Below are 23011 nucleotides of genomic sequence, written 5' to 3'. Positions count from 1 at the left end.
GCTACGGAGTAATTTGGGAAAATTACTACAATAATCTAGGTGCTCTAGTTAAAAGGACACAGTGTAAATATATTTAAGAGAAACACAATATATTAAGATTTAGTACCAACTATCTTCTTTTTAAAATATTTTGCCTTCCTCGTCTGCTGTAAGAGTAACCCCACCAGGGGCCTTTCCTCATCCCTCTGCTCCTCTTTCTACGCGTTCTCTCAAAAACTTGTAGATAATCCCTCCTCCACCTGCTGATGCTATGCAAAGTAACATAATTTATATGCGATCTTTCCAGATATTGCGAGGACATAGTAAGTATAAAGTCGCAGAATGTTTTATTTGTCTTAATGAAGAAGACATTCTTCTACTCCTTGCTTACTTACCTAGCATCTGTGCAGTATCATTCTGCACAGAAAGTAGTCCAATTCCGAAAATGACTGTAATCCGAAATACCCAATTTTGAACTAAAAATCCACTACATTAAGGAAAAAAAAAAAAGTGCCACAAAACAACAACAATAACAACAACAACAAAAACCGGAATCAGTATCTTATAATACAACCTGTCACTTGTCATCCATACTTTACCAGAATAAGGGACCTCAACGAGATCTAATGCAGCCCGGAGAAACGTACGTGTACAACACCTATACAATTTGCCATGTGACTTGCTTGTGCCGGAGCTCCCTGGAGCCCCTTCCTTGATCCTTTGAGCTCACTGATTCCTGGGTTAAGAACCCCAAATATCTCTCCTAGCCTTGAGTTCCAAACCCTTTTCTGCCAATGGCTCATAAACACTTGGAACAAACAAAAAACTACAGCTTTATTGAGATACAATTCACATACAATTTTAAAGTATACAATTCAGTAGTTTGGGGTCTATTCAAAGAGTTGTACAACCATCACCTAATTCCAGAACATTTTCATCACCTCCACAAAAAAACCCAATACCTGTTAGCGATCATGTGCCCATGTCCCACAACTCCAAGCTCCTCACAACCTCTAATGTACTTTGCCTTGATAGATCTGCCTATGCCAGACATTTCAAATAAATAAAACCATATAATTTATGAAAAAAGAAATTCCATCATTTCCCTGTTTGTTTCATTAACAAATGCATGTAATATTTTAATGATGACAAGATCAAATCTGCAAGTCAAGTGGTTTTTCTGTATTCTTCCCCCTGAATGCCCTGGAGACATGAACATGCTTATGGGATGAAATAGGGAGGGGTTGGAAAGGGAACATCTCTGTTGGGTTCAAGAATCAGAAATACTGCAATGGAAAGAGGAGTATGTTCTTAGTTCTATTATGTAAAATAAAATAAAAGAGGGCATAGTCCCCAAAGACCAGCGAACAAGTCAAAAGACCCCCCAAAATTTATAACATTGAAAACCAAAACCTAATATTTTTCTTAAATTCTTCTATCTTCCAAGGCATTATGCAAAAGCAACAAGACTCAAATTGCCATGCAAAAGTACTTGCTGAAATTGCTTGATACCTTGTCAGTCTTTTATAGTTCCAGAAAAAGAAAGAACTGAAACTTCAATAGGATTTTTGCCTGCTAACTTGAAACCACATTCTTCTTCTATAAGGTAGAAACAGATTACAACTTGGGTAGCTATATATCTTTCTCTCTGCTTCATATTTTATTCTGCTTGCAATATATTAGCATAGAATCGATCCCTCTTTCCAAGCATGATGCTCTAATAGGCAATCAGGTCCCCTGGGTGCCTTTGTACGGGACAATACGTCCAGCAAGCTTAGCTTCTGCCGAGTTCAAATGATTTTAACTGGCCTGGAGCAAGTCCACTCTATGTCTGATATAGAACAATCCCAGCTTTCCAGCTGTGAGGAGGAAAACGCTTTGCATTATTAAATTGTAGCCATATGCTGCAAAAGCAGGCCTTGCAAATATGGAGAGGGACAAGAATTTAAATGGAGAGGAAACTAGATGCAGGGAATCGTTGTAAAAAGAACCTGAGATACTTGAGTCATGAGCCTTGGGTGGTGGGTGCGCTCACAGCCTAACCCAGGGTCGTCAAGATGGACAACTCTTTCAGAAGGGGACCCGCACCCCCTGCCCCCCGAAGTGAACCCAAGGGAAGAAGAATATGGCATACCAACATCTTTTAAAATTTAAGAATTTGCAACCCATTCAGGTGCAAGGCCTCTTGAAACTTCTCTGGAACTAGGTGTACAATGAAGTCAGAGCCCACATCCACACATTGAAATTTCCCTTGCCCTCCAAGTTACTTTATATCATTTCAGATACCAAAAGGTCCTGCAATACAGTTAGAAGTCTAGGAAAAACAAAAGTTGGGCTAGATAGGGTGTCTCTCCCGGCTAGTCCTTTCCCTCAGAGCGTTGTGAGAGAAGAGCATTTGATGTGTTTAAATTACCCTGTGACTATGTACCAAGCGGACCCCTGACCTGTACAAATGCAAACCCTGAGAACCTCGAGAAGAGGGGCTCCTGGGTGCCTCAGTTAAAGCCTCTGCCTTCAGCTCAGGTCATGATCCCAGGCGGGGAGCCTGCTTCCCTCTCTCTCTCTCTCTCTCTGCCTGCCTCTCTGCCTACTTGTGATCTCTGTCTGTCAGATAAATAAATAAAATCTTTTAAAAATTAAAAAAAAAAAAGAAGAACCTTGAGAAGAGATGGAGCAGAAGACAAGATAGGGGCTACAGGGCTCTAGCAACTGGAGTAACTTGGCAAAGAGTCCCCCATTCCTGCATTAGTGTCCCAACCCCACAGCCTCCAGAACTCTCCACTAACATCTCTCCCCAAGCTCATTCCCACCGAGGCCACTGTCACTCAGGATTCTGCTCTATCGTCTGCTCCCCCTCTGCCCACTGCCCCTTGTCCCAGAAGCTATGGCTGTTACAGCTGCCTCCGGGAACTCAAGTGTGGCAGTCGATGGGAGTGACTCAGTCTGCAAAAGGACCTCAACACCAGGATTTCTCATTTCTTTCTCTGCGTGGCAGTGCACACTCATAAACATTCAAGCCAAGCATGGACGAGGCCAAAATTCATTTTTTCACAAGGCCTTGTACAGAGTCAATTGTATTATTCACCAGCTGCAGGGGAGGAGAGGCAAGGAACAAAGTATGAATGACATAGTGGGGTTACTACTGTCTTAAGGTTTAGATCCATGAAAAAATGTGAGCTTTGGCCTTCACTTGCCAATAACTAATTGGACCTGTGGGCAAATCCCTTGTTCTCTTTGCCCCGTTTTCATAAGTCAAGTGAAGACACTGAGTTAGCAGTGTTATAAGCATTGGTATCCTCTGCTTTCTTGAGTGTGTCAAGTAAAAAAAAAAACAAAAAAGACATTGGATTACAGTAGCCAATTATTCATTTAGAAAATGTAACTGTCTACTTGGGAAGAGGCAGATGTGTAAGCAAACATAAGCATGACACAAAGCAGCAATCGTAACCGAAACAGGAATGTCCAGGAGATCCATTGGGCAACGCTGTACCTATATTAACTTAAAAATTTCTTAAGAGGGCAAATCTCATGTTAAGTATTCTTATCATAACGAAATAAAACTAAAAAGAAAAAAAAAGCAAAGGAACACTGTAAGTAGAGCATGGTCAACTGAATCAAATAAATACTATTAAAAAACATGGAAGCAGAAATAGAATGGAAAAGAGGCACTGGAGTCAGATCGTAAAAGTCAAGTATAAATCAAAATAAATGAAATAATAATAAATGAAAATGAATAAATAAAAAGTAATGAATTTAATGAAAATCATTCAAGTGGAGACAGAAGCCAAGTTGCAGGAGAAGTTAAGGAGGAAGTTTAGTCTTTTTCATGAGAAAGAAGAGAGGGATGGGACTTAGTTGAATGAGGTGCCTGAATGAGGACCAAAACATGCATTTTTTAAGTAAGAAATAAGTTGGGACACCTGGGTGGCTCAGTGGGTTAAGCCTCTGCCTTCAGCTCAGGTCATGATCTCAAGCCCCGCATCGGGCTCTTTGCTCAGCTTGCTTCCCCCCACCCCCACCCTGCCCGCTGCTCTGACTACTTGTGATCTCTCCCTCTCGCTGTCAAATAAATAAATAAATAATTTTTTTTTTTTTTAAGTAAGAAATAAGTTGCCAGGAATGAGTTAATAGAATAAAGGAGATATCTGCAGAGAGCCAGGAAGAATAAGGCACACAGAAAAATTTCAACAGAGACAGAAAAGTTGGTGGCTTCAGAAAGTAGGACCACTATTAAAAGGTAAGTGGGAAAAATCCTTATAGGATGTGAATACAAGAGACTAAGATACAAAATGTTGCCAAGGGAAAAGCAATCTCTAATGATACATTTGTACTCTTTCTCATGTCACTCTTATAAACTATGTAACAAAATTTCATACCACATTTCCTTTGATGTCAAAAACCTTAGAACAAAATTTACCTAAAAACCATCATCCTATCCCATCAAAAGACTTGAAAATACCTCTTTCTTTGCCTCAGATCTTATCTTGACCTGTAACTTTGTGTATGTCATCTTAAAGTTTTAGAGGAGAGCAATAAAAAAAAAGAAAAAGAAAAAGAAAAAGAAAAATCAATGAATTTCTATCTGGATCTACAGCAAATGATACTTCCTGTAGGAAGCCTTCTTGATCAACCCAGCTAGAAGAGAAAGTAGGTTGAAAAAGCCCTCACTTTTACCAAGTACCTGCTACTTGCCAAGTATGCCCCCCCACCCCCCACCTCACACCTGATGCTTACAACTGGTGTGGATATAGTTGTGCTGAGTTCAGAGAAGTTGGCTGATATGATCAGGCTCCTCATGGGCCCCATGATCATTGTAAAACATGGAACCTTGATTCAGTGGAAAAATTTAATTCTGAAGTTCATGTTCTTCTCACTTCCTCATGTTCCCTACGACAGTTGGAAAGAGTACTTCACAACTTTGAACTCCCATGACACTTGAGTTGTCATGCTGAGTAACATCGGTCTTCACGACATGTGAAAAATAGCACACATATTAAATGAACAGAAAAGTTTGTGGAAAGCAAGCTTCATTTGTAACGTAAAACCACTGTAAAACCATCCCCCATTTTACCTTCTACAGCATCTAGCCTAGTGCTATGAACAAAATAGATGCTCATTAAATGTCTGTAACTGAATAGTCCACCCACAGACAGCTCGTTCTGGGATGTTCATTGTTCTTGGTGAAGAATGATGTATATTTCCAACTCCTCCAAGGCAAATGGCTATCTCAACTCATTTAGAGCCGACTCAATCTACACCGTGTCTCTGGGAATGTAATATTTAATTCTGAATTCAGCAACTAGTGGGTACTCAGTATTATTTTTTGTCTATCAAGGTAGGTGATCAAGGAAATATGGAAAATCTCCTTCATGACCTCATAAGATATCCCTAAATTGTCTTTTTCCGCCCAAAATTAATATTATCAGGCTAGAACCATTACAGAGGCTGGGCATGGTGCTAACCACTATGTAGATCAATTTTTGAGGAATGGGTTATATACAAGCACCCATATGCAGCCTATAAAAATAAGGAGCTGAGGGCTATGTGCCCTTCTCAGTTTTTAAGAGTAATTTGCCAAGAAAACACTTTCTTAATCTTTTACTCCTTTACTCTGAATTCTATCCTAAATGTGAACATTTAGGAACTTTGTGATGTCTTGAAAAAAAATTAAAGGATAAAAAAGAAAACTGTTTCTGAAACAAAATCTGGTAGAAAAAAATCCTTTTATTTTTGCACTGACTTGCACAGACCTCATTCTAAAATTACATAAAAGGTTTACCTACGATGTCAAGTCTTACCACAGTTAACCAATCCTTTTAATGTCTTTCTATTTATACTTCCAAGAACAGAAAGCCTGTTTATAGTCAGTTGCATATTGTCTAATGCCAAAGTTTAAAATTACTTCTAAGTATCATGAAATAGTGTATTTTCCTCTATAAAAGTTTTTATTCTTGTGGCTACAATAAATGAAAATATGAGAATAAATGGGTATGAACTTATTAACTGAGGATTAAATAAGCTATGATTTTTAAAAATCAGAGTAGAATTTATTTTCCTTGACTTTGAACATCATAATCGAAAATAAAACAGGCTCTCTGGACTCTTTCAGGATTTATGAAAATGTATTTGCCTTCACACACAAATAAAGAAAAACATTGTATTACTACTATAACTATTAGAAAGTAAAGTTTGTCCCAAATTCTAAGTTAAAAAATAAAAGAAGTCAAGCAAATATGGGCTTCCATACTGATTCCAACAGATGATAACTACAGCTACAGATGCTAAATTAATTTTATCAATAATTATTTATTTGGTTGGTTTTCATTAGTTTCACGACAACCCTCTGTTGGCTTTAATCTCTGTACCTATAAAATAAAGTTGGGGACAGATTGACTGTAAAATTTTTATGATTTAAATAATTTCTTAAATGCAAGGTCAGCTGATTACTATAGTAAACATATACTACTATGGGTAAAGAAGAAATGATAAAAGAAATTTAAAAAATACCTTACAGCAAATGAAAATGGAAATGAAACATATCAAAATGTATGGGATCCCGCGAAGGCAGTTCTATAAGGGAAGTTCTTGACAATAAATGCCTACCTCAAGAAACAAGAAATGTGTCAAATGAACAACCCATCTTTACACTTCAAGGAACAAGAAAAAGAAGAACAAAGCCCAAAGTTACAGAAGGAAAGAAGTAACAAAGATGAGAGCAGAAATAAATGAAACAGAGATTATAAAGGCAATAAAAATAATAAATGAAATTAGGAGCTGGTTTTTTTAAAAGATGAAATTGACAAAACTTTTGCTAGACTCACCAAGAAAAAGGGCTCAAATAAATAAATTCAGAAATGAAAAAGAAGATGTTACAACTGATATCACGGAAATAATAAAAGACTATTACAAAAAAAATATGCTAACACACTGAATAACCTAGAAAAAGTGGATAAATTCACAGAAACATACAACCTACCATGAGCCATGATGAAATAGAAAATCTAAATAGACCAATTACAAGTAAGGAGATAACCTTACTTGTATCAAAAACCTCCCAATAAACAAAAGTCCAGGACAGACAACTTCACTGGTGAATTCTACCAGTCAAAATAAATAAATAAATAAATAATAAAAAATAAAAAAATTAACATAATTTCTCTCAAACTGTTTCAAAAAAATAAGAGGAGGGAACTCTTCCAAATTCATTTTATGAGGCCAGCTTTACCCTGACACTGAAACCAGGATAAGATGTCACAGAAAAAGAAAATTACAGACCAATATTTCTGTGAACATAGATGCAAAAATCCTCAAAAAAATATTAGCAAACCAAATTCAACAATACATTAAAAGGATCATACCCCATGATTAAGTGGGATTTATCCTAGAGATACAAGGATGGTTCAACAGCGGCAAATTGGTCAATGTGATACACCACATTAACAAAATAAAGCTTATAAATCATATAATCACTCTAATAGATGCAGAAAAACATGTGACAAAATTCAACATCTGTTTATGATTAAAAACTCTCAACAAAATGGGCTTTAGGGACCATATCTCAAAATAATAAAGGCCATATATGACAAGTCCACAGCCAGAATCATACTTGGTGGTGAAAACCTGAATGCTTTTCCTCTAAGATCAGGAAATAGGTAAGGATACCCACTATTACCATTTTTATTTAACATAGTATCAGGAGTCCTGGCCAGAGGAGTTAGGCAAGAAAAATAAATAAAAGTCATCCAAATTAAAAGAAGAAAGAAAGAGAGAAAGAAAGGAAGGAAAGAAGGAAGGGGGGAAGGAGGAAGGAAAGGTAGTAAGAAAGAAAGAAGAAAGCAATCATTATTTGTAGGTGACTCATTATCTATATAGAAAACCCTAAAGACTCCATCAGAAAACTGTTAGAACAAATAAATTCAGTAAAGTTGTAGGATACAACATCAAAAATCTGTTGTATTACTGTACATTAATAAGAGAGAATAGTAATAATAATAATAGAGAAATTAAGAAAACATTCTGTTTAGGGGCCTGGGTGGCTCAGTTAAGTGTCTCACTTTTGATTTCAGCTCAAGTCATGATCTCAGGGTTCTGAGATTGAGCCCCATGTTGGGTTCTGTGCTGGGCATGGAACCTGCTTAAGATTCTTGTTCTCTACTATGCAGCCATCAAAAATAATGAAATCTTGCCATTTGCAATGATGTGGATGGAACTAGAGGGTGTTATGCTAAGCGATATAAGTCAGTCAGAGAAAGACAATTATCATATGATCTCTCTGATATGAGGAATTTGAGAGGCAGGGCCAGGGACCGTGGGGGGTAAGAAGGGGAAAAAAATCAAGCAAGATGGGACCAAGGAGGGAGATAAACCATAAGAGACTCCTCATCCCAGGAAACAAACTGAGGGTTTCTGGGAGGTGCAGGGGCAGGGAGGGATAGGGTGGCTGGCTTATGGACATTGGGGAGGGCACGTGCTATGGTGAGTGCTGTGAATTGTGTAAGACTGATGATTCACAGACCTGTACACCTGAAGCAAATAATACATTATATGTTTAAAAAAAAAAAAATTCTTGTTCTCCCTCTCTCTCTGCCCCTCCTCCACTCTAAAGAAGAAAGAAAGAAAGAAAGAAAGAAAGAAAGAAAGAAAGAAAGAAAGAAAGACATCCTGTTTACACCTGCATCAAAAAAAAAATTTTTTTAAGACCTAGGAATATTTAACCAAAAAAGTGAAAGACCTATAACTAAACACTTAAATACTTTAATGAAAGATGCAGATGAAGAAACAAATAAATGGAAAAATGTTCCATGCTCATGGATTGGAAGAATTAATATTGTTAACATGTTCATATTACCCAAAGCAACCTACAGAATCAATGCAATCACTATCAAAATTCCAATGGCAGTTTTCATAGAAATAGAATAAACAGTCCTAAGATTTATATGGAACCATAAAAGATTCCAAATAACCAAAGCAATCTCAAGAAAGAACAAAGCTGGAGGCATCATATACCTTGATTTCACACTATATTACAAAGCTATACTAACAAGAACGGTGTGGTATTATACCAATACGCTGATCACATACACTGCTCAATGGAACAGAATAGGGAGCCTAGAAATAAACACATACATTTATAGTCAATTAATTTATGATAAATGAACCAAGAACACACAATGATAAAAGGACAGTCTTTTCAAAAAATGGTGTTGGGAATTGCACCATCACATCCAAAAGAATGAAACTAGACCATTATTGACTCCATACACAAAAACTAACTCAAGATAGATTAAAAACTCAAATGTAAGGCTTGAAACCATAAAACTTCCAGATGAAAACATAGGCAGTAAGTTCTCTGACATCAGTCTTGGCAATAATTTTTTTAATCTGACATCAAAACCAAAATCAATACAAGCAAAAATAGACAAGTAGGATTATATCAATCTAAAAAGTTTCTGCATAGGAAAGAAAACCTTTAAGAGAAGGAAAAGGAAACCTACTGAATGGAAGAAATATTTGCAAATCATATACTTGATAAGGGGTTAATATCCAAAAAATATAAAGAATTCATATAACTCACTAACAAAAAAAATCTGATTAAAAAAATGGGCAGAGGATCTAAACAGGCATTTTGCAAAAAAGACATACAGATGGCCAACAGGTGCACAAATACATGCTCTGCCTTATTAATCTCAGGGAACTGAAAATTGAAACCTCATACCTATTAGAATGGTTATTACCAAAAAGACTAGAAATAGCAAGTTTTGGCAAGACTATGGAGAAAAGGGAACCCTACAACAGTGTTGGTGGGAAGGTAAATTGGTGTAGCCACTACGGCTATGACTTTCCTTCAAAAACTAAAAATATAACTCTACATGATCTAGCAATTCTACTTCTGGGTTTTTGTTTGAAAAAAATGAGACCACTAATTTAAAAAGATAAATATACCTAATGTTCATGCAGCATCGTTTATAATAGCCAAGATATCAAAATAACCTAAGTCTCCAACAATGAATGAAAAGATAAAGAAAATGTGGTATGTAAATATAAATATAATATATGTGTGGTGTGTGCAAATAAATGGGAGTATGTATATGGAATATTATTCAGCCATGAAAAAGGAGGAAATCTTGCTATTTACAAAAACATGGATGGCTCTTGAGGGTATTGTGCTAACTGAAAGAAGTCAGACAGAAAAAGACTGATATCATATGATCTCTCTGGTATGTGGAATACATTTATTATATATATTACATATAATATAATATGTTAACATATATAATAACATTATATAATATACTAAATATAAACATGTAACTTCCGACTATATCAAAGGAAATGAAGAAATGTGTATCATCAAAAAAAAAAAATTAAGTTGTCTAGTGCCTCTTGACTAAAATAACCGCCCTATCCTTGGGCACCATCAGAATTTTAAAGCCCCTTAGACCTGAAAAGATGATGATGCCCATCCCCACCATGTAACAAAGAATAAAAACAAAACATGAAATCATAAATAGTATAAGGAAGTGCAATAAAGACACACGCATCTGTTCTTATAGAATGACTGAATGGCATCCACATTCATGTTAACAGCAGGGAACAGATTTCACAGAGCTTCTACCTCCAAAAGGGCTGGATGTTTGCTATCACTTCCCAAGCTGTTGGAAAGGAGATGGTAACCATGTCTATGGGTTGCCCATCTCCCATTGGAAAACTACTGGTGATAAGAGAAAGTGTTGGCCCTCAAAGTGATCTTTTCCCAAAGTTTAACTTCCCTTTGTTAGAACAATACAAGCAGCAAAGTGATTTGATTCTCTCGTTGTTTATGGTAGTAGACTGAATTTTCCCATGAACGCATTGTGCCTTGTTGAAATACTGAATATGAAAAGTCAGAGATTTCACATTTCAGCCAAAGCTAGAAGACAGAGATGAAAAAAGCCTCCAAAAGATAAATTATGCTCTAAAATCCCAAACGTGCTTACATTCAAGAAAAGAGCTTTTTTATTTTCTTGAGAGAGAGATTGAGAAAGAGAGCACACATACAAGCAGGAGAGGGGCAGAAGGAAAGGACCTAAGCAGGTCCACACTCAACCCAGAGCCTGATGAGGGACTTGATCTCATGACCCTGAGATCATGACCTGAGCCAAAATCAAGACTCAGACACTTAACCGACTGAGCCACCCAGGTGCCCCATGAAAAGAGCTTTTAATAGTATGTATAATTTATTCCAATTGACTACAAAACAAAAACCTTAATAAGTTCTAATTTTTCACATTTCAAATTAGAAACCATTCTACATTTCTAGTGGCTTGATTTATTTCAAGTTACTACGGAACTCTCAACTTTCATCAAATGGGATTCCTTAACAATCTTTATGTTTAAGTCCATAATACAATGATACACAACATATGTTAAAATAGTGGCAAGCTTCTGAATCATCAAAGAAAATTCTATATTTCTTCCATTTAATTTTGAAATTATATATTTTATTATTTTCTAACTGAAAAACTGGTAATTGATGTACCATGTATACATATACAATATTCAACTAATTGTAGTATGATCCACAACATCCCAATTTTAAGACATTGTTCTCAAAAAGGATTTCCAAGGAAAATTTAAAAAGGAAAAAAATTAGAAGGTTTCTACCTTGATTGTTTATGTTTGTCATATTATACGCAAACAGATGAATTAAGAGATGCTACACTGAATTTAGCAAAAGAAAAAATTGAACCTAGCTTCTTGACAAATACTGAAAAAATCAAATTCTGGCATTATACAACTATTCAACAATTATTCATTCAGCTTAAGTAGAGAACATTTTTAAGTGAGTGTAATTCTGTACATGTTCAGAAGTGCATTTCAAACAATAACAGCTTTATTAATTTCAAATGCAAAGAACATATCCCTTGTTTTAGTCTGACTGATTTACATTACTTATCAACTCTTTTTCTATTAACTACCCTCCCCTACCCCATTCTTTCTAAAATGAGTGAGGAAGCTTTTAAAAAATGTTTGAACACAATTCACTTTGGGTTATTATGTTACACAGGGAAACTATTACTCAAGTAAAAAGAAGAAATCTTAGTAAAGTTAAAAGGATAACCTATTGAAATTTTCCCAACTTCAGGAAATTTTTGCCTTTTTTAAAAGATCTAAAAAAAAAAAGAGTTTATTTATTTATTTGACACAGAGAGAGAGAGAGAGAGAGAAAGTACAAGCAGGGGGAGCAGCAGGGAGAAAAGAGAAGCAGACTCCCAGACTCCCACTGAACAGAGGGCCCGACGTGGGGCTCAACCCCAGGACTCTGGGATCATGATCTGAGCCAAAGGCAGACGCTTAACCGACTGAGCCACCCAGGTGCCCCTCAACTTCAGAAAACTTCTGACAAAAGTTATTACATTCGAAATAGTCTTTTTGATTCTACTCTCCCACCAACACAAAAAATAAAGTAATAAAGTTAACTGGAAGTTATATTTAAAATTGTTCTGTTTTTTGCAGGTTTTGTTATTAATCTCTATGAATTTTGAATGATTTTGATCAAAGTAGGGAGAAATCAAGTTAGCATACATTTTCCAATCTAAATTAAAACTCTGAATCTTTGAAGTATCGGCTACTTTCGCCAAACAGTAAGGTTTTGTACAATACAGAGTAAGTTAATATGTATTTGAAAAATACAGTTTTTTTAAGATAAAAATAAAGAGCAAAATACAGGCAAGACTCAGAAAGAAAAACTACATTGCCTTGACTTTGCATCTTTATTTGCATATTTACTTACTGTATCTTTTTTTTTTTTAAGGATTTTATCTATTTTTTTGACAGAGAGAGCTCACAAGTAGGCAGAGAGGCAGTCAGAGAAAGCAAGAGAGAGGAGGAGGCAGGCTCCCTGCTGAGCAGAGAGCCTGATGCAGGACTCGATCCCAGGACCCTGAGATCATGACCTGAGCCGAAGGCAGAGACCCAACCCACTGAGCCACCCAGGCACCCTTACTGTATCTTTCTAACCCCATTTTCAAGTTAAAGACTGGCCTGACATATTTTCTTACAGTTTGGGGTTCTTTAGACAGTTCAACCTCACAGTAGCAAAACCCTATGACAAGGCAGGTCAAGTAACTAAGGACCTAAAACGAAGTCTACCTCAGAAAACTTTTATTATCACCTTTCAAAGACATTTTGTTTATTTTCAATGAAAATAACCAGATCAGATTATTTTGGGAAGTAGAGGGCATGTGTGGTGAGTTTGGATTTTTGCGTTCATTTTGCTTTGTTTTTGTTGGTTTATTCTTAGAGCACTCTTTTACCCAAGTTACAGGTACAAATGAGATCCTCCTGATAATGAAATATTAGAAATTCTTCTTTGCACAAGTTTTATGTCATGAGGAAAAAAACACAAAGTACTCCTGAATCAATAGGTTTAGAAGCAACAAAACTCTGAAGACAGCCAAGTTATAAAAGCCCATTTTTAGATGTGGAACAACTTCTGAACATACAGAGAGTATTCGGCATACATTATACTGAAGGAAAAGTCCTACTTTCATTATTTCCTGATTCTTGGAATCCAATAAAAACTTTATGGAACAAAAACTCTTTGGCAAAGACTCCTTCACTGAACGCATAACCAACCACCTCCACAACCCTCCTTTTAAAGTAATGAGAGTTGATAAACTATAATAAGAGTAGGGAAATTTTTACTTTTTCTCGTGCATTTTGAAAGAATGATGAAGTGGTATTTTGGTTTTTTAAGCCCCAGGGACTTTTAGCACCTGGACAACGCACATTCACTTTTCAAAAAAACACCAACAAAAATTAAAATGGCGGTGGTTAGGTAAATATGGATGACGCCCATATACAAGTATTTGCCCCTGTGAAGGGCCTACACAGAATCACATCCCGTCCTGATCATACCAGTCTGCCAGAGAAAAACAGGCAGCTGACCAATCATGGGGTGTTTATCTATACAGTGGTACCTTTGTTCTCCAACAATGTTAGATTGCAAACGTCTTGGAGCATATATTTACCTGGAGGATTCTTGGCAGGATCATTGTGGCTTGGACTTCCTGATTGTCCAGAATCTATAAAGAAATCACAGAAAATGTTTTCTTTTTAATTTGTTTTGAACGAATTTCACAATCCTCAGGAGGACTTTAAAAAAAAAAAAATTAAGATGCAACAATGAAGCTGAGTGTGTTTAAATAAAGTATACTTTCCCAAGCCTTTCAGCAGCAACACTTTATTTATCAAGCTAGACGAATGTCCATCCATATTTCTGTGTCAAAAGGAAAAGAAAAAAGTAGAGATCTATCATAGTCTTAGAATGGAGCAAGGCTTTTTTTGAAACAAAAGGTCTGGCTCCAAAGCCACGAAAGGCGGTTTGGAGGTTGGGCCTGTCAGAGCAATATAAAATAAAGCAGATACATCCCCTAAAAATGCAATCCGAGTGTAATTAAACATGCTCTTAAGAACCTGAAAATGTTTTTATTCGAGGAGTGAAATACACAGAAACGAGAGTCCGTTTTTCCAGGATTTCACGTGCACACGCACATACCCACTCCCATAATCTCCCAACCTACTGGATCCAGGCCCAGATTTGTCTGCATCCCATAATAGCAATCAATTTGCAAACACCAAGAAAAGCATAAATTACTAGGTAGAAACTAACATAGCTTTGTGGAGAGCAAACTGTTGGATCAATTTAATTTCCATCTGTGATAGACAGACTGCAGATAAGGAGAACAAGATCAATGTGGTCTCTCTGAATTTCCTACCGCACGTTCTTTTTCATTGATGCTTTCTGCAGAAAGCAGCGGAAAGGTTACACTACGGCTAAGCAACACTCCTTTCCCAGCTCATCTAACACTGCTGCGTTTTGCTCCTTCCTCTTTCCTCTATGTCCCCTCCACACTTATCCGTGTCATTTGCCCCGTATGATTATACACTTCCTTACAGGTTGCTTTGTCATCTTCTTTTACTGGTTCTAGTATTGAAGTTTTGTCTCCCCAACTAAATTGCACGCTCCTGAGCAGAGGAAGAGATTCTTTCTACTTCTTTTGTGTCCTCCCCGGTACGCAGTGTGCTGTGAATGCACTAGGCTTTCAGCAAACGCCTGGGGCTAAGATTCAGCAGCCTTCTCCGCCTGCCTAGGAAAGGCAGTTTTGAACTTGATAGTGAATTGCAACAAAATGTGACCGGTGGCCACAGATAAGTCTCCTCCCTGAAATCTTGCCATGGTACCTAAGCCAAGACAGGAATCCAGTCTCATTGAAGCAGAAATATCTTAGGCTGGTTTTTTTCAGCAGGGTTATTAACTTCTTCCATGGAAGTGATTAGCAAGCTCCAACGGCTGCTTCCACTGTTAAATGCAAGGGGATCCTATGAGTCTCTTTCTGTACATAGCTTGGTTTTTCATCTTTGCCTTTTGCCTCATGCCTGCTAAATAGAGTTAATGCTGAGATGGGAATTCTACCTCCTCATCCTATTTCCTTTGTCTTTTTTTTGTTTTTTTTTTTTTTCCTCCAGAAGAGCTTTCATGAAATCTTCACAAATGTATTTAGTGATTCCCACATTATCCTCCAACTGATTTCTGATTTCCCAAAACGGAAATAAAGAAAGTGGTAGGAGCTACTTTTGCAGCCTGAGTTCCAGCTCATGTCTCCTGTAGACAGTCCCACAGTTGGGTGTTCTCTAAAATGCTTGTCTCCCATCTCTCGTGAATCTGCTTGCTTTTTTCTGGAATTGAGGCAAGACTCGGTGACTTACAACTTAGAAGGTCAATCTTTCTCTTTCTACATTCCTATAAAAGATGGTATAACACTGGCCACTTTCCAGGCATGGAGTCTGATGGTTACATAAAAATGATAAATGACATTATTTTGCTACAGATTCAGCTATTTCTGCCTCGAGTTCCTCTGACAAATGTCCTTCAATAATGATACTACATTCCAATTTAATTTTTCAAGTCACTCTAACCTTTTGAGGAGTTCCTACTTATTATTATTATTATTACTAACATACCTACTGGACAGAGGGCTTCTTCATATTCTCTTTTTTCTTCTGAAGTTACCTCACATTTATGGAGATCTAGACATGCGTCCCTCAAGGTGGCTAACTGCCACCTTCCTAATGACACAACATGAGGCAGGTTGAGCTTGTCCTCAGGGGACAGGGGTTGTAGACTCTCCGTGAGCCTCGCATGTTTACTTAAATCAATTCCAAAAGGGCACCACAAAACTCCTTCCCAACATCTGGCTCCTGAAACTTGGGTCAATTAAAGAATGAATGTCTCTTCTATTCTGAAGAAAGTATTCAGTTAGAACAATAGCACCCCCCTGTTACCACAACATCCCGTGGGGAAACCCTTGTCTTTTCTGCTGCACATTACCCCTTCCCCCATCCCTAACAAGTGCACAGCAACCTCTTCATTTGAAAACAATATAATTACTAAAACAAAACACAACCAAACCACAAACATTTGAGGGAAAACTGAAGTAGACACTACATTTGAGTCACACACTTGCTTTTAATAAGAATTCTACTTTCTAAAATGATCGGGCATTTACTGGCACACAATGGCAGCTTTTCCCTCATATTCCCAAGTCTGCTTCTTTTCATGAAGTAAAAGAGCATATACGAGATCCCAAAACATAGAAGAGAGCCGCCTCAGGGAGGGGGCAAGTTCGCATTTACTTTTCAGACTGTAAATTCTAACACTATAATCTACTCTTAACTCTTATGGCACCTTATACCGGTCACTCAATTAAAACTGCTAGAAAAGGAAGTAACCAGCGAGTCACAGTTGGCAGAGAAACCAAAATGAACTGTTATTGTGGTTAACTTCAGAGAAGGAATTATTCGGACCACATCAAAAACCCAGGTCACATTACTCTATACCCAAAGGTTTTCTTCAACTACTTCCATCATTTGCTCAAGTCCTGTGTGTGGGTCTGTGTGTACTTAATATGTTATCGTGAATTCTAGCTCTGTTCTTCACTAGTAAGGGGATTTTGTGCATAATTACTTAACTCTTAGAGCCTTGCGGTCTTGATATTTACAACTGTAATACTGTCTACCTTGTAGAATTGTTGCAAAGCTTTTATTATGTCACCCATCAGGCACTGGTCAGACGCATCTGATACAATCAGTAAATCAACGATATCAAACACAGAGGTGACATTCAAAGAATGATTCGTGTGTTTAATGGGCTAACTCTCAGGAAGAAAGGGAGAAAGGGGATATGACTAAATTCTGCCCATCCCAGGCAAATGATTTGTGGACAGGGCACCTGGGTGACTCAGTCGGTGAGCATGTGCCTTAGGTTCAGGTTGTGATCCCCCTAGGGTCCTGGGATCGACCCCCATATCGGGCTCCCTGCTCAGTGGGGACCCTGCTTCTCCCTGTCCTTCTGCAGCTCCCCCTGCTTGTGCTCCCTCTCTGTCAAATAAATAAATAAAATCTTTTTAAAAAATATTTTTTAAAAATAGCCAGATTTTTGGTAAATAGCCAGAATATGAAGGAGACACTTGAAGGATATACACTTCAAGGAGCGTGTGTCCGCTGAGAATTCCTACGTAAAAACTGTAGGCGCCCTCTCCCCTCAATGGAGAAAGCTCTGCCACTGCAAGGCTCTCATGAGCTCTCCTGCTCAAAAGGCAGCAGATACCAGCCATCTGATGGGGATTACCTTCCAGAAGACTGAAGTCTGTGAAGAACAAGGCTGGTAAGAAGGGGGGGTTGTGAGTTGCCCAGCACACTGGGTCTTGAGTCTAGAACAATCTGGATGCAGTGGAGAGAAGGACAGGGGAACAGAACTTAAAGGCAGCTCACCTAAACCAGTCCTCCATCATTCCCTCCACATTTTATTTTCTCTTTTTGATCCCAGTCTACATCTTCTACATTTCGGACTTCATTGGACATAATGCAGAGCTGAAATAGTTTGCATTGCGTACTTTTAAAAATATCTTCTGACCCATTCTTTATGTTTTAATAGTGTGAACTAAACATATATGTCTTCTTTTTGGAAGAAAATAGTGAAGCCATTTCTAAGTTACTACTTTTTAAACTCAATCTATTCCTCCTACCCCAGGACTAAGAAAAGGTTCACATCCCCACGTGATCCTTACCAACTTTTCTTCAATCCCTTTGTGTACTCCCTTTTAGAAAGCAGCCAGCCTTTTATGGCTCTTCTAATAACGAACTTTTAAACTTTACCCAAAGAATGGCCAGCTTCCCTCCTGACCCAGTTTTATGAAAGACCCTGGGATATTTAAGCGACCGAAATGGCTTGTCCAAAGTTACATGGCAACTATTAAAACATATGTTCTCTACATGGGCCACCCATTCAGACACACTGCCTCTTGCGAGGTTATGATGCAATCTTAAAATCACGTACAGCCAAGCGATCTTTCAGTAGATTAAATGTTTCTGGGAACTTGACCTTCCCCTAACTTCCCTCCTCCTTCCTAACATTTACCAATACATTCAAAACCTTTTTCATACATTTTAAAAGCCCACAGCTATTCTTTCACTCTAAGTTGGAAACAACTATTATTAAAATCTATACAGTTATCAACGCTTTCAAAAGAGGACAGCTCTGAATTAAATTCAGTCTGGATTCTCTCCGCTAAACAAAGAGAATTCTAATGTTTTACTAATTAATGATCTAGTGAAAGTCCAATAAAATGTTTGTTAAATAGGTAAGATAATAAACAGATAATAACCACTTAAATGTTTGTTAATGAGTACTAACTTTCTGAGGTAGGTGAACTCAATTATCTGATGGGGGCAGACCATCAAAACTAAAAGTCTTTCGGTCACTACTGTGAATCACTACTGATGTGAATCCGTAAGATTCATGGAATCCCTTCTATAGTCCAATGGCTGATGTTTGGGACCATAATAGGTTCTCAATAAGTTCTTATTAAATTTCCAATTCATTTATAATAATGACCTTTAACATACTGTTTTAAGAAGAAGAATATACACTCTATGCCTTCTAGAGCTCAGGGGCTGCCCAAAGAGAAATAAATGTATAAATAAAATATTATACATGGTGACAGGTGTTATTAATGAGTATGTATCAAGATCAGCAAGCAGTTTGCTCTTCCTAGGAAGGATGAGTAAGGGTGTTTTATAGATGGTACCAAAGGGAAGGGACCTTAGGGTCTTGAGAAATGAAAAGATCTCATATTATGGTGGTAGATATAATTCCACTCTGCTACCAAGGTGATCTTTTTGAAACTTCAAACTGATGAAGCTACTTCACCACTAAGACCCTGACATGTATTCCAAGTACCCATGGGAAAATCTCCAAATTTTTCAGTATGCCATTCTGGACCTCTAGTCTTTACCAACTCCCAGGTCCTATATTAGCCTTCTGGTTCCCCATATGTCACTTACACCTGATGCCTCCAAGTCTTTACACATTCTGTCCCCGTTTTTTCCTCCCCGAAGTCCTCCACGTTGAAGTTATCCTTATTTTAAATTCTGAAATACATGAAAGGAGGGATGCTGACCTATTTATTAGCCCTACAGCCCTAATCTTTGATATACTGCCTGACATTCCGTTGAGTAAACTAAATGAGTACGGAACAAGTGGTCTCTAAAAGTACAGAAGTGTACAAAGAAGAAGGACTAGGCATGCCCCTCAGGGCAGAAACATGCATTAGAAGTCAAACAGACACACCTTTTTGGGGTGGGGGGGAAGAGTGGGGGAGGGTTTGGGAAGGTCAGGTGTACGAGTCCTGGCCTGATGTTCAGGCTTAGTTCTGCTTCCCTTACCTCCAGAAGGAATACTTGGAAATGGGAGGGGGTAGATCAGAGAGACTATTTTGAGTGAGAAATTAACTTTGGGGTCTCTCCTCCAAAGGGAAAAAAATGTTTGTTGAGGGTCCAGAAAGAGGCCCCCAGTTTGCAAGCAGGAGGCCAAGAAGTTTTTAATGGCCTTTATACATAAGTTGTCTTTCTACTCCTAGATGAAACCTATTTCAGGAATTCATTTCATGTTCTGGCACCAGGACTGGAGTATCAACAGAAAAACTAAATTTGAGAGGCATGATTTTAATTTACAGTCATGTCAATGCAAAGAAGGGACTGAAGAAGGTAATTTGTCAGGTCCCTTCTAGCCCTAAAATTCTATGATTCTGTAACAATATGGCTTTTATATCAAGGGATATCAGAAGAGTAAATGAAATCCACACCGTAACCTGTTAACCTACAGAGAGCCTCTCGCAAGAACTAAAATTAGTCATCATGTGATAAAGAGCCCCTTTGTCATAATCTTTTGCTTTAAGCAGGTAAAGAAATAGCCCATTGTCAACTGAAGAATACCATGAGATTTTTTTTTTTTTTAAGACTTGGAATGGCCCACTTCTTTCTCTTCTAAACGTTAATTACCAACATATTAAAATAGTATAATTTTACAAATTAAATATATATCATGCCAGAAAGAATCACTTAAGAAAGAGAAAAGTCAGGATGTAAGGACCAAGCAAAACCCTTAGGGAAAGGAGGCAGATGAATGCATTTTATAATAGGGACACACAAAAATAAGACAAATGGTGCATCTTTTTAAAGGAGAAGGGGAGAAAACTCTAGGTTTTGTAAGTTTCCTAGAGCAAATTTCTCTCACCCTCTTCCACTGTCCTCTGCTCAAGTCTTGTGCCTCACTCTTGGCTGTTTACTTTCCCAGTGACTGCTTCCTCGGGATTTACAGAGACTTGGCTTCACGGAATTGCAATTCTGATTACATAATTCGCCATAGTTTTCTCCGGCATGGTTAAAACGTTATACGGCTTCAGGTTTAATGGAGAACTGCTTCATCAACTGGGGTGACACAAAACTATAGCTTCACAATATTTTCTTTTTCCTCTATTAAATATTTATTAGAATAACATGCACACAAAAAGAACACAGGAAAACCAAGGGCTTTCCTTGTCTCTCGCAAGCACGTCGATATGCAGGGAAATGCCTGCTCGTTCTCTCTCTCTCCTCCTCTCTCTGTCTCTCTCTAGCTTCTGTCCCTCTCTCTTCTCAACAGGACATTCCTTTATATAGCATCCACTTTGTTGCAAAACTTGCTTAACCAACTGCCCATGGAAACCATGAACTCTGTCACTTTGTTAATGGAGTCCTTGATATGTTTTTACTGAATCGGTGCCCCCTTCCCTAAACTCAGGTCTGAGTACTGAGTACTAAGAGAAATCAAATCTCCCTGAATACATTTGGCAGAAGCAAAATACTGTTCAGGAAACATGGCTTCCTATGTATCCTTAATCATGCTCTTTAATCTATATTATTTCCCATCTAAAGGCCCGTACCTTCAGATCCTCCTTTTCATTGGCTAATACAAATTTTTAAGTATCTGTTGAATACAAAAGAACTCAGAGTTTTAAAAGAGGTTGCTATATTGAGGGTCCTTCCAGATAAATCAGCTTAACCAAAGAAAATATAAAACAAGAGCACAGACATGTCATCTAGCCTCTATTTCTTATTCCTACACATTCCACTAGTTCTATTTTTAAACTTTGTTTTAAAGAGCTACTTTTTTTTGGTTTAACAGGGTGATTAGGTTCAAAGCATCATATCTCAAGGATTAAAATAAGGATTTATTTGGGCTCAAGACCAAAATTTGTCCACGAGGAATTAGCCGAAAGACAGAGGCCACTGAAATTTAAGGGGGAAAAAAAATCTCATATCCATATGAGAGCAAATTAAACCTGTTCACAGTGGGGGGACTATTGACTAGGGCAGATACGAACACCCCTGCACAAAAAGTGTTAAATCTGCCAATATCTCTGACCAGAGGTTTGTACCGGCTCATTAACTAGCACCAAAACCTCACGACTAAAAGCAGGGATAATCGTATCTGACCTTGCCGGCCTAAGATTAAGTTCAATGACTCTTTACTGATCCAGGGATTGAGTGAACCAAAGGTCACAGCCAGGATCATCTGCACTTCTTGCTTTCTAAGCCTTTACCCTATAGAATGCACAGACACCATACTGATCATTGTCAAGATTGCAAAGTTCCTACAGTGTGTTTTCAATTAAGTAAATAAAATGTGGTAATTAAATCAAGATTGCGTAATATGTTTTTTGATTTGTAATCTCATTTAAATTAATTAACTGACTCAATCCTTGTTTAGTTTTTAAACTGGCCTAGTTAGGGAAAGAGTCCCTGGGAGCAAATCCAGTTTTCTATCTTTAAAAACAAGGCAAAGCAATCTGGCATCCTTAAAAATTTTTTTAATGCACCAGGAAAATATATAAATACAGAGGCAAGGGTGTTAGTGTAGTGGAGGGAGGAGTTTTATGGCATGATTGTGACTAAAAAAAAATAGTTCTTGCACTAGAGAGAAATAAACCAAAACATTATTTATTCAAAACATTTCTTTTCCAATTTTATGAAGATTGCATGTTTGTTGGAAGCAAAACATCTCCAGCTTTATTTTAAGTTTCTGAAGAGAGTTGCAAGATTTATAATCTTTCATAAATTCTGCCCATATCTCATAATATTAGATGAACACGCCACTACGTACTTTAAGGAACAATTGGCCAATACGTTTTGCCATATGAAAACAATGAAGTACTTTCCAAAGCCCGGCCAGATCCAGTAGGAAAAGATGAGATGAATGTTCTGTCTTGCCCATCTGGGAGACATTGTGGATTTCAGCTCTTCTATGTAATATACTTTTTTTTTTTTTTTCTTAGAAACCAAGAAACCTGCATTTTATAGTAAGGTATGTAGTGCAAAGAGAATGTTGGTGAAATATGAATCTGAAAATGAAAACCAGAATGTCATCAGACTCAAGAACATAATTATGGAGGCAGATTGAAAAAAAATCATTGCAAAATTTCAATATAAACCAAATGCAGTGTTTATGATCATATTAGTCTTAGATTTGCTCTTAAAAGGAAAGCCCGGAAAAATAAATGCTCTCATACCTCCAAAGCCCCGAAGAGCACTTGTCATGCTCACTGACACAGTGACTTACTTATTTTGTCCTGGGGTCTCCATGGATTAGCCTAAATCCCACATGTGCCAC

The 23011-nt window shown here is 37.5% G+C and overlaps 1 protein-coding gene across 6 annotated transcripts in view; it reads right to left on the bottom strand.

Moving 5' to 3' along the window:
- Positions 1–23011, bottom strand: part of NFIB (nuclear factor I B) — a 225941-nt gene that overhangs the window by 81228 nt on the left and 121702 nt on the right. For all 6 annotated transcript variants that reach the window (XM_032880572.1, XM_032880571.1, XM_032880573.1 and 3 more), the window contains exon 3: positions 13992–14045. In XM_032880572.1, the coding sequence (XP_032736463.1) occupies positions 13992–14045 (54 nt within the window). The remainder of the gene's footprint in view (positions 1–13991; positions 14046–23011) is intronic.

The sequence above is a fragment of the Lontra canadensis genome, unplaced genomic scaffold (genome assembly GCF_010015895.1).
Source record: "Lontra canadensis isolate GAN:19392208 unplaced genomic scaffold, GSC_riverotter_1.0 scaffold70, whole genome shotgun sequence".
NCBI lineage: Eukaryota > Metazoa > Chordata > Mammalia > Carnivora > Mustelidae > Lontra > Lontra canadensis.
This window is presented reverse-complemented; position numbering and strand designations above follow the sequence as displayed.